General features: G+C 34.5%; 1 protein-coding gene across 3 annotated transcripts in view; it reads right to left on the reverse strand.

The window, feature by feature from the left end:
- Positions 1-12942, reverse strand: part of LOC149786964 (uncharacterized) — a 161413-nt gene that overhangs the window by 26818 nt on the left and 121653 nt on the right. For all 3 annotated transcript variants that reach the window (XM_089977517.1, XM_089977516.1, XM_089977518.1), the window contains one exon: positions 9211-9465. In XM_089977517.1, the coding sequence (XP_089833643.1) occupies positions 9211-9465 (255 nt within the window). The remainder of the gene's footprint in view (positions 1-9210; positions 9466-12942) is intronic.

Consider the following 12942-nt stretch of genomic DNA (forward strand, 5'->3'; position numbering starts at 1 on the left):
ATGCTACAGGCTACAATGCCAGATATCAGAAATACATAAATAACATAAATAACAGCATGTGTACACTACAGGCAAGAGTGTCAGACATCAGACATCCAACAACAACTGTATCATACAATCTACAGCGTCAGACATAATTATTTCATTAAGAAGAGCTTGTGTAAACTACAGGCTACAGTGTCAAACATCAGGCAGGCATCAACAGCAAAATATAATATAAAATACCAAGAAGAAGAAATTTGTTTTGTTCTAGATACAGCTGACAGAAGCAAAGTGATAAATGGCCTAACGAAGATTTTGCTCAATTAACACAGCTCCTCGGATTATACTTAGAGTACCATGATCAGAGAACAACTCCCCGCTGCTCTGTACCTTACACTGGCTATCCATTCGATCCAGAATCAAACACAAAATTTGTTCTCCGAGCTACATTTCACTGATGGACTCCAGTCCAACATAACTATCCGACCTCACCCATGTGTACACACCAGCAAGAAACTTACACTCCTCTTCTGACAATCGTATACTCATTCCCACTATGAAAACGAAATCATATGGACAACATTCTTTTGCATACCAAGGCCCAGCAATGTGGAATGAATTGCCCACTGAACTTAGACACAAAGACACAGTGATCCCATTCGAGAGTGCTCTTAAAACTCACTTATTTCGACTGCAAAAACAAACTTAAGGACCTAATAATGCCTCCTACCTTAAATACTTTCAGCATGTTTTTTGTTTTCTAATTTCATGGTGTTTGTCTTTGCAATCATATCATTATATATTTTTTATGTTATAGGTGTTGTCAAATGTTGTAAAGCGCTTAGAGCTTCTAAAGATTAGGTGCTATACAAAGTTCTCATTATTATTATATATTGCTATATATTTTTCATATATATATGTGTGTGTGTGTGTGTGTAAAAGTGAATCTGTCAATGTTCTGGATAATACATAGAAAATATAGTTAATGTAACAGAAGATCAGAAAAATATCCATGATTTATTCCTTCAAGAGATTTCGCATCATCATTATGGATGATTCAGGTGAAATATATATATATATATATATATATATATATATATATATATATATATATATATATATACAGTAAAACCTGTCATGAGCGACCTCTGCTATGAGCGACCACCTGTCATTTCCGACCACAATCGTAATGCACGGATCGATTTTACTAAACAAACGCTCTGTTATGAACGACCACCTACTGAAAACGACCAGTGACTGTGATTTCTTGGCAAAATATGCATTTTGATACTGCTATGAATGACCGCATCACCAAGAAAACAAAACAGATTGACACCACTGACCTTAACTTAATCCTTTGTAAACACTAGAGTTCGGGATAAATGTAGTATGCAAACAAAGTGCACATTAAATAACATGATAGTTGAACAACCATATATCGAGATAAACACCTCTAACCATCATTTAATCCTTTGTAACAAAGACTGCATAAATAGTAAAGATTGCTCTAATAAAGTATTTAAAAAGAATTTGTCTTGCTACAGTACCAGTTTTGTGAAATTTACAACTCCAGCGTACGTTTTCATTTGTAAACTGCAGTAAACCAGACTAAAGTACATGTCACTAACCGCCATTGTAGTGCCGAAGTCATGAGAATAGCCAGTAAGAGTAACATCAAAGGGAGTAATGATGGATACATGCAGTCAATTTAGAGGTTTGTATTATTTCTTTATCTTTATGAAAACTCGCAAAACGCCGGTAGTCCTGATGTCCCAGTGAGAAATCATTTGAAAGGGCTTCAGTGTAGGTTTGAGTACATCGTTTGTCTTTCCGGTTAATCCATAATGCCTGGAGGGTGAATGAGCTCATTGTCTTTAATACTAGTAAGTGAGAATCATTTCCGGAGTTTTTTAAAATTATTTTTTATTTCTTTTGTTAGTGTTTCACCAAGCCACATCTGTTTACCTGGGTGCAGATGGTTGCAACCTTTGTGTATGGAACTATAACGCTGTTGATTTAAACTTTGTCTCAGAATAAATGTATTGTTTCTTGATGAGTTAATTATGTCTTTCTGTTTCATTCATTGGTACATAATATATATTTATTCCACATTTCCCCAAAACCTGATCAAAACCGATAGTCTTTATAACATCAACACTAATAACAATGGCAGAACCTCCGTTGAAAAAAAGAAAAATTTTAACACTGGAAGAAAGGATTAATGTCATTGAAAGAAATGAAAAAGGGGAGACCGCTCGCAAAACAGCAGTCAGCTTAAGCGTCGATAAAACACAAGTTCAAAATGTAATGAAAGACAAGGAGTCCAGTAGAAACGAATGGCAGAAAGGTGCACAAGCACAGAGGAAATATGCCACGGCATGACAGATAGTTTACGGAGATCTGAACGAGCGAGTATTTTAGTGGTTTTGGGATCACCATATTGTAAAGCATATTCTTTAATCTCTTTTGAATCTTCTATGACTGTAGAATGTGAAATAACCTGAGGCAGAATTTCAACAACAGATGACTCATTGTCATTTAAAAGATATAAAAGAATATGATTTACAACATGGTGGTCCCAAAATTTTGCTTCTTTGCTCAGAAATGGAGATACCTGTTCAGACCAAACAGCTGAGTAAAACATGTCAACAAAGAAGTATAATGGATTTCTTAAAAACAAGTGAATAAGTGTATAGAATAAGATATATATATCTAACTGTTCATATTTTGTACATATTAATGTGATGTTGAAATATATGTTGTTTGATAGATGTATATCTTTATTATATCAAGATATTTTGAGAGGAATGCATGCAATATTTAACAAGATTTATGAATAAAGGATATGATACATGTACAGTGAGTATGGGTATTATTTATTTTTCAACAATGCTAACTACTGACCCTGAAAACCAGTCCATTTTCACACACGTCTTATGAGAGACCACCTGTCTTGAAACACCGCTTTTGGTTGGCAGAAGGGGCAGTCTCTCATAACAGGTTTTAATATATATATATATATATATATATATATATACATACATACATACATACATTGATTTAATGAGTTGATTGTCATGACGGATATAATTTGATTGTAGGACATGATATACTGAGCAGAGAGACTTACTGAATCACATGAAGGGATGTAAATTGATCAGATGGATATATTGGTGTAATAGGATGGATATAATTTGATCAGCTGAATTGACTGGAGCACTTGGTGGTATGTAGATTGATCAGATTGAATGATTGGAGTACCTGGTGGGATATAAAATAAATGGATTGATTGGAATACATGGATGGATATAAAATAGTCCAATGAATTAACTGGAGTTCCTCGAGGGATAAACAATAGTCCATTAGATAGAATGGAGTACCTGGAGGGATATAAAACAGTCAAATGGATTGACTAAAGTACCTGGAGGGATATAAATTGATGTAATGGACTGATTCAAGAACCTGGAAGAATATAAGTTGACCACATGGACTGATTGGAGTCATTGGAAGGATATAATCAGATTGATTGGTTTGATTACTCAGAAGGATACTGAGTGATCAGATAGATTGATTGAAATACTTAAAGTATATAATTTGATTGATTTGATTAATTATAGGGATATAAAGTGATCAGAGACAAGTATTTCGTGTTAAGGACATGTGAATGACTGCAATGGCTAATTTAGTATCAATCATTTGGTTGTGTGGAGGTTTGTTATTTATGATGACAGACACATTCATCTGTATAGGCCTTATTAGTATTTACTTTATCATTACCATCATTGTAAGTTGTACAAGTGTTAAGATCAACTATCACTTTCTTTTAAAAGGGCTCCTAAAGACTCAGAACAGTTAGGTTGTGATCTTTACAATGAAGACGTATTTTGCCAATTCTACTGTATTACAGTGTCAGGTACACAGAATTTATGGTGGTGACAATAAAGTGAATCAAGTATTTCTAGCCTGGGATTCGGCCACCTGTAATCATATTCAACATACTGAAAAATCTGACTCCAGAAAGAAGTCCTGTAAAAACAACATTCGAACTACGGTATATTTAAAGAGATATTTAGAAAGACTTTGCACATATTTTTGTTAGTCAATCTGTAGATTTAAGAGAAGTATCAGTTTTGAAGATTATGTGCATACACCACAAATATGCATGAATATATCCATACTCCACACAATCTTCATGACTATATCCATACTCCACATAATATGCATGAATAAATGCTTATTCCACACAATCTACGTGACTATTTCTGTAATCCATTCACTCTGCATGACTAAAAGTTATGCAATTCATTAAAGTATTCCAAAAAGAATATGTTTGCATTAAAACAGATGAGTGGCACATTAAGGATAAAAATCACACAAAAATTATCAAAATTAGACTAAAATATTTAATACAATCTCACTCTAGCAGGATGAATGTCATGATAGTTAATCTGACATGGAATGATATCACATCACAACATATCCTTGTAATGTTCAATTAGGGTAACAACTGTATGAAATTTCTCTAAGGTGCTTGTCTGTGAAGTATTGAACAGCACAACAAATCTGAAAAATGTTTCCGTGAATGAAATTCTTGAACAAGACATCCCTGGAAGGGACTGAGGTCTACCGTATGAGAATTTACAGAATTCAAGATAAGACCATTTCTTTTTTTTTAACTGATATTCTTGAGCAACAAGATTTTCAAATAAGCAACTGTGATGGCCATACTGGATGCATGATATGAACCATTTTCATTTCGGACAAACTAAACATCATTAGAAGACATCTTCTGGAAGCCTCATGCCAGTAACACCTTCCATTTACAATACCCCAAAACTCACTTAAAAAGAAAAGGAGTAGCAACAAATTTTCAAGATGGCTGCTCTAAGGGCCATAATTGATGTAAGATGAATATGACTTCTTTTATGATCAACAAGGCATCACAAGAAGACATTCAGTTAAAACCCTATGCTAATAGGACTATTGACTCAAAGGTAATTGCAATTATATAATTTTAGATGGCATATGTGGTGGTCATAATGGGTGCAAATGCAGCAGCATTTTCACTGTAGGAACAACATGACATCATATGAAGTTTTCTTGTGAAAACTCCATGTTGATATCACTTTCCATATAGTAGAAGTACTAGCAATATGTTCAAAATGGTTGTTATGGTGGCTATATTGCATGTCACATAAACATGATTTATATTCAAGACCAACTAGGCTTATTAGGCTGATATGACCCTAACTACTATTTTGGAAAAGTGATACCAAGATTTTCAATATGGCCACTGACTTGACCATACTGGATGAATAAATGTCCATATTTTTCATATAGAGACAACAAGAAATGTTAAGAAATCTTCTGGTGAAACATCCATTCAGCCACAGTGATAATATTTTCAAGATGTCGGCTGTGGTGGCCATACTGGATGTCCAACCATTAGCATTTTCATATAGGGCCAACTAAATCTTTGAATGAATGTGTAAGTATAGTTTCAAAGCAACCCTCATCTGGATACTTAAACAACTGATGAAAAGTAAAGTATGTGGTGGTTCAAGAGACAGTAAACAGTCTAAAATATTGAAAACTTAAAGTGAAACACAAAATAAATACTGAAAGAGCTTTTCTGTTTACAAATTTGAACAATTTCAGAATCAGGAATCTGTTATAGAATGTCACACACACACACATCTCAAAACACAATGATACAGTTGAAGATAATTTCGAGTATATACACCAGTAAAAAAAGTTCATGGGAAAAAGTTGGAAAAACCACAATACCAAAATGTGGGCAGAGTGTCCAAGGGGGTGAATCTCCCCCAGAAGCAAATGAATGAGCCATTTTGCCACTATACATTTGCATGAAAATTGTAACTGACGAATAAAAATCCTCATACTTTAGTATGATGCACACATCCATTGAATCATTATAAAATACTTTAAATTCTCATTGTAAACTTTGAAGACAAAACAATGTGCTTCCTTTATTTCAAGACAATTATATCATTATTATTCTGAAATGTGAAAATTCAGGACATCAAAATAAAATCCACATGGAAATGTTTGATACGTTACAGATCAGGAACTAACGAATTAGAATTTACTTCCATCATTATATCTATCTATCTATCTATCTATATATATATATATATATATATATATATATATATATATATAAAGTCACACACATACACACACACTGGACCTAAAATAGAACGTAACACACAAACATGGCAATAGTTCTATGAAACATTTTGTTTAATGCATGAATCCTCAAGTCTCTTTCAGTTAGCAAAAACAACAATTGATTATTCTAAAAGACTCACATTCAATTTAAATTTCATTCATTTACTAGTTAATGAATAAACATGTCAAAGTTTTAAAAAAAGTCGGCCATGTAAACGTACTGAATGGCTACCCAGGTTCCTGATCAAAGGGGAGTTATATTAAATGTGAACCTGAACTGCCTTTGAGAGGTATAAGCATAATTATTGCTAATATATGTGTCCAAAAAGCGCAATCAGAGCATAAAAGAGTAATCTATATACTACATGCCATAAACAAAGAAATCTATATAAAAGACGTACATTTATGCTTTTACTGACCTGGCTCTGCAGTCAGTTAAAACTCATTGTCATAAATCAGCTTGGTCCAAATATGAGGAGAATACATACACAAAACAAAATGATAAATTATTTATCGATAACATTCGCATTAGCTAGTCTACATCACATGTTTAACTTTTGCTGAAAGGTCGTTAAGTCAAGTCCACAAATACTAAATGCTGCATTTCATCACTGTCGAATTCGTCTTTAACAATTTGGAAAGCACTACTGATATGTCCTTTTCCTGATACATCTTCTTTAACAAAATCCCTCTCGTCTAACATATTTTACTCATATAACATCCACAAGTCACAGCAATAAAGTTTGTTTCACTTAATATTTGGAGCCATTGTTTTTTAATATAGACTGGTCTGCTATTTACGGGTGTATAAAACTATAATTAATACGTGGCACATGATTTCAAATTCAAGAAACCCACCTGTATTCTTGGAATCATGTACAGTTACTATAAATAGAAAATAAGGAGACCGTTTGATATACATAGCCAAATGGTCGCACACGTCGAAAATACAAGATCAGACGAGGAGGTCTATGATGGATCATTGTCACACGACATAAGCATTTAACCATACTGGTTATTCTGTGTCTCACTCGCTTCTGACATTAGTTTTTTTTTTTTTTTTACATGGACTAAACAGGTATCCTATAGCTAATGTTATTACCTGGGTAATTACGAATGGGCGGGTACCTATGTACCTGGGTACCCGTTGATACCTTTATCAACAAATAATACATTCCCAGCTTAAAATCTATGAGCAAGAACTGCTTTTGTATGCTTACTACCTTTGATGTTTCAAATACATTCTGTTCTCACCAAGAAAATTGGTCAGCAGATATACAGTGCAAATAGCTAATAGAATAGACAATGCATCTTTCTCCATACAGAACCAGCAGTCAGGAGAAGCAGACGGTAACACTTTGATGCTTCAAATCAGGAAAATGGAGTGTGCAGTTCTTTTACCCATTTATACATTTGCAACTGTATGAAAGTGCAGAGAAGAAAAAATAAATGCAGTTCTTGTCTATGAATTTAGCATGGGCAAAATTCCAATCGCCTTGACCAACAACTAACAAGCCAAGTTAATATAATAAATTATCTTTTTAAAAACTTTCTTTGAAGCAAAGGAGGTGGTGACTTATAGAGAAGTCAATGGTATAATGATATACATGAAGAACTAGAATCATCCGAGGTGTCTCACTTGAATAATTCAGTGCCCTCAATCCACTATCATTTTTATAAGGCAAATGTAGGAATCAAATATCAGTGGAATATAAGGTTTCTGTAGAGGGCACTGAATTATAGAGTGAAGTATGAACCCTTTTTATAATTCATCATAAGACAACCCAGCAGCCTCAAGTGAACTGAATACCACATGAAAACATCTATTTGCTTGCTCAACATTAAATTATAAACTAATAAATGTAGTATCCCTAAGGATTTGTGTTTTTCCTACTAAATACTTTCCAACCATTTTAACCTATACCCCTAGCCTGCAAAAAATCTCAATGGATTGCACTACTTCGAAGATCGAGCTGTGGGAACATTATGAGGAGGTTATTTCCATCATATTAGCGTGAAATATCCCCCATAAAAAATTACATTTTACCTTTCGCTTACACATGAAGATATCATTCAAGTTCAATATATGTCCGTTAAAATTTGTTATTTTTAGAGACTTTAATAAAATTGGGTCATTATTAATCAAAATCAGCTTTTCTGAATTCTGCTAATAGGCTTATGTGAAATGTGTGTGTGTGTGATATGGATTTTTAATGTAGCTTTAACAATTTTTCAGTCATTTCGCTATGATGTTTGCATTGCGGCAGTTCATAGTGATATCTAGCACTGGGGCATCATGCCGCAGACATTTAGTAGTCACGTTATCCTGACACCAGACTGACCAGTCCTAACACTAACCTCTTAATGCTGAGCGCCTAGCGAGGCAACTGTTAGTACCATTTTTTTAAGTCTTTGGTATGACTCGGTCAGCGTTCGAAGCTATGACCTCCTGCTTTGAGGCGGACACTCTAACCACTAGGCCAATGGTGCAGTTGGCTAATATTATAAAAACTATATGTCAAACAGATTTCAGAAAAACCATATAACTACAGGGAAACTTGGAAAATACTCTTCTCTAAAAGAATTCTATAAATTCAAAATAAATTATCAATTACTGGTTGAATATTGATAATATTTATCAAAAGATTTTGCTGGATATTTTTATTTAAGCCTGTACAAGGATGGACACGGACTTCTAGAAATGTTTGTCAATTCAGACAAAATAAAACTGACCTAGCCCAAGAGTATTGTTGTCATTTGTCTGAAGAAATTGGCAAGAATTTTGTTGCTGTTTTTGGTTATATCCAAGTTGAACAGCATTGGAAAAGTTGAAGCTATGGACAGATTATCACAAATAAGGTTTATGTTTGGAGAATTGCAAGCCACTTTGGACTGAAAGGATACAAAGTATACGGGTCCAAACTAATACGTTGTTCTGAACAATATGACAACTCAAAATCAGCCATTAAGGACCAATAATCCAAGTGTATCATGGAGACAGCATTAATGTTGGTAATCAAACATTTAAATGTGTACCTTAACTCCAGCATCCCTAAGCTTCATCAGCTGCTGTTCCAGGAGAAACCACCGAGTGGGTATCTGCTCTCCCCAGTATGGCTGCTGTGAAGCCACCTCTAGAATTTTCATTTGCAACTGCTCCAATTCACTGTCATCATCAACTGTGTTGTCAATGGCAAAGTCCTTGTCAACCAAGTGAACAATGGTTGGTTTGTCCCTCAGATAAGAGCGGATTTCTGTTAGGTATTTCTGACCAAGTTTATGACGACGTTTCTAGGAATGAAAATACAATCTATATTAAGTAAGAGACAATAAATTTCCTTTATAAGAATGGCAAGTAGCATTAATTATATACATTATTTATGCAACGATAAACTCAAAGTGAGTGAAAAGCCATTTTGTCAAAATATTTGCAACTGTTGTCTGATGATTAACACATTAATTTTGGATCATTTGGTTGTCTTCCTTAGAAATTATCAAAAGTTGCTCACTCATTTCCTAAACATAGATTTTTCATTATAATGATAGGCTTCCATGTCAACATTCTTTAATAATCCATCTGAGTTTCACTGATTTAGTCTCAATACTTTGTCTGGACAATTATATACTGTCAGCCCATTCACAAAAGACCCATAATGTGCAAGGCTGAATTCACTGACATGGCCATTAAGCAATTAAGGTACCCCAAATTCCACCACCCACATCCAATCCATAATTTTTGTTATAAAATAAGGGTAAAGAAAGTTATTTACATGAATGCATTCAACTATGCATTGGTGTCTTCTGCACTACACTTTTTGCCAATTTGAATGCCATAAGCCTAACCTTGGGTTTATCTTGTTCTCTAGGCAGGTAGCATTCTTTGCTTTCATCACTGACACCATTTTGTTTGAATTGGTCACAAACAGTCTTTATATTTTGTCACATTTTTACAAACGTTCGTGATGCTGACCCATATATGACTGACCTCAGTGCACTCCAGACTTCTTCAGTGTTCACTTTAAGGCCTTCTTGTATTATAATCTGCTCAATGGTTTGAGAACTACAATTTTATTTCATGCTAAATATTCATGTGTGATAAGCCTTTATGCTTGAATTTACTTACCGTTCTGGGCTACACTCCGAGTCTGCTGGTAAGTGGGTGGCTGGTGTCACAGTCTGCACTATGACATGGGTGAGTGTGAAATAAACAGACTAGACTGTGTCTCCTGGCAATACTTTGGCCAAGTTGATGCCAATGACTGGATTTTGGATGATGCCTATTACACAATGCAAATATTTGCACACACCACACCACACACCCAAAAGAGAATATGGTGGTGATGGAAAACTGCTTAAGTAGGCACCATTCAAGTAACCTTTAGCCATTCTCATTAATCGGGCTGACACCAGGGTGTCCATGAAATCGTGATCATGATTTGTGGTCTGATTCAACTCTTGCATTGAAGACACCAAGGAGGATAAGCTTCTTATCTGTGGTGCATCCTAAAGGATGTAGGGTAAAATGTCACAGAAGCAATCGCTGTTGTCAGGAGATGTGTAAAAGATTGTGAGGCAAGCATACTGTGTTGGTTGTTAAAACTAGTTGGAGTCAAGTTATCGATCTTTCAGATGCTGGACATTTTGAAAATAAATGAAATTTATACAGTACAACAAACAACTTCATCAGAAAAAGCACTTCACTGAAAATTATTCTCAACACGATTATAAAACAAGGATTTAGTCATTAAACAGCCCAGTTCCCCCTCACCCCAAGGTTCTCACGATATCTAGTGGATTTTTTTTTAGGTCCTTTGGTAACGCACCTTTGTGTATAGTACAGTCAATATTTCTGGACCCTGATGTACAGAGTTAGCGAGGGAGAGGTGTATATAGTCTGGGATTGGTTGATGATTGTCAGGGCATGTCCACATGCTTGTGAGCCTGCTGCACATTGCATCTCTGGGGGTCAAACTCCTCTAATATCCTTGCCATTTTAGCCTTGGACCACATGGGCCCATCGTCTATTGTTCTTCTGAGGAGGAACTACATGTGTCTTGAACTGTACAGAGGCAATATACTGGCTGGAAAGGCTAGTACTACAGGTGTCCTGACTGCACATAGACCATATACTGGATGGAGAGGTTTACACTACAGGTGTCATGACTGAGTAGAGGCCGTGTATTGGCTAGAGAGGCTTACACTATGGGTGTCATGACTGCATAGATACTATGTTCTTTCTTGGGAAAGTTGACAATACAGTTGTCTTCACTGCATAGAGTTCATGTACTTGCAGGAATGACTTATGCACGCCTCTCTCATTTTGTAATGAACTAGCCATTGGGAGCTGAAGCTACTATCATGATCAATACAGGAATCAAAGTCCTATTATTTTTAGTTTTATATATAAACGACTGTCATGCTGGTTTAGGCGTTGTACAGTAGTTGTGTGTACAGACAATAAATCACAATACGTTAATGATGTATGCATCAGTGGTTGCAAAATAAATGAAAATTTACAATGTGATATGAAATAGATGTAGGACTTAAATTTACAATGAATGTTGACAATGCTTATCCACTCAATGCAATCAACAGCTCCATGGAAAGAATTTTCCTCAGAATTACAAAACATTTAAATTGTTAAATGTGCCCGATGCTTAGGTATCTTAACTGAAAATATTTCATTCTGCTTCAGCAACTTCTCAATTATCAGAGAAACAAAGAATTATCGAAAGGGATAGAATTTGTATGCTGTATTGGAAAATTTAGCAGGTTTTCCATAATTAGATCTTCTGCATGTATGTACTGTGTATGTATGTGCAATTCATCTTACATGTACTCTTTTCAGCAAATATAGAGGCGAATTAAGTAATATGCTGGGTTTAGAAAAAGAACTTTTCATATTCAAGGTCATAACAAACATAGTGCCAGATTATCTCACTGGTTTAAAGTCTGCAAGGAAATCACCACAAACATTTGCATCTGTAGCTAGGATAACAGTCTAACATTTATCTGAAAAAGTTATTTAAACTTCTAAAACTTTAACTTTTGTTATATTTGTATTGATTTATCCCGTTCATGTTAACATTGAACATTTGTTGCTATCAGAATGTGTAGATTTTTTAATTGCAAGGCCACAGTATAAGTTACATGTATGGCAATGATGTCACCCTCAATAAATAAAGGATACTAATTTTAATAATAATAATAATAATAATAAATATTTTCATTGAGAGAAATTCATTATCCAAAATAACAACATATCAAGATCTAAAAAACTATATTATCGATATTGTTTGAAACGACCTAACTTTCTATTTCATAAGTTATAAAATAGATCTCACCAAATTAACAGTTTTATCTATCTAAAATGTTACTGGATCTTTGACCAGAATTGTTTTAATCAACTAAAAGAACAGTCTATGCGATGAAGATATATTAAAGTTGTACAAAAAAGAAAGGTATTATCACTCCTTAAAATATATTGCTTACACAAAACAAAACTCACCAAATTAACAGAACTTGCACTATACAAAAAGTTAATGGTTTGTTGAGTAGAATTATGTTTTGTCAATGCATGAAAGCCTTTGACCCAGCTGACCATTCGTATCTCTGCTAAAACCTAAAGTGTTACAGGATTTCTTTTTTACTTCTAATAATCTGATTTGGATCATACCTACATAAAGATAAGAAGAAAAACCCATTTCCAATTGCAGTACACAAATGTATACAGTACTATTAAATCAAATATCCCTCAAGGCTATGTTT

The sequence above is a fragment of the Sinohyriopsis cumingii genome, chromosome 12 (genome assembly GCF_028554795.1).
Source record: "Sinohyriopsis cumingii isolate HCF-2022 chromosome 12, ASM2855479v2, whole genome shotgun sequence".
In the NCBI taxonomy this organism is placed as follows: domain Eukaryota; kingdom Metazoa; phylum Mollusca; class Bivalvia; order Unionida; family Unionidae; genus Sinohyriopsis; species Sinohyriopsis cumingii.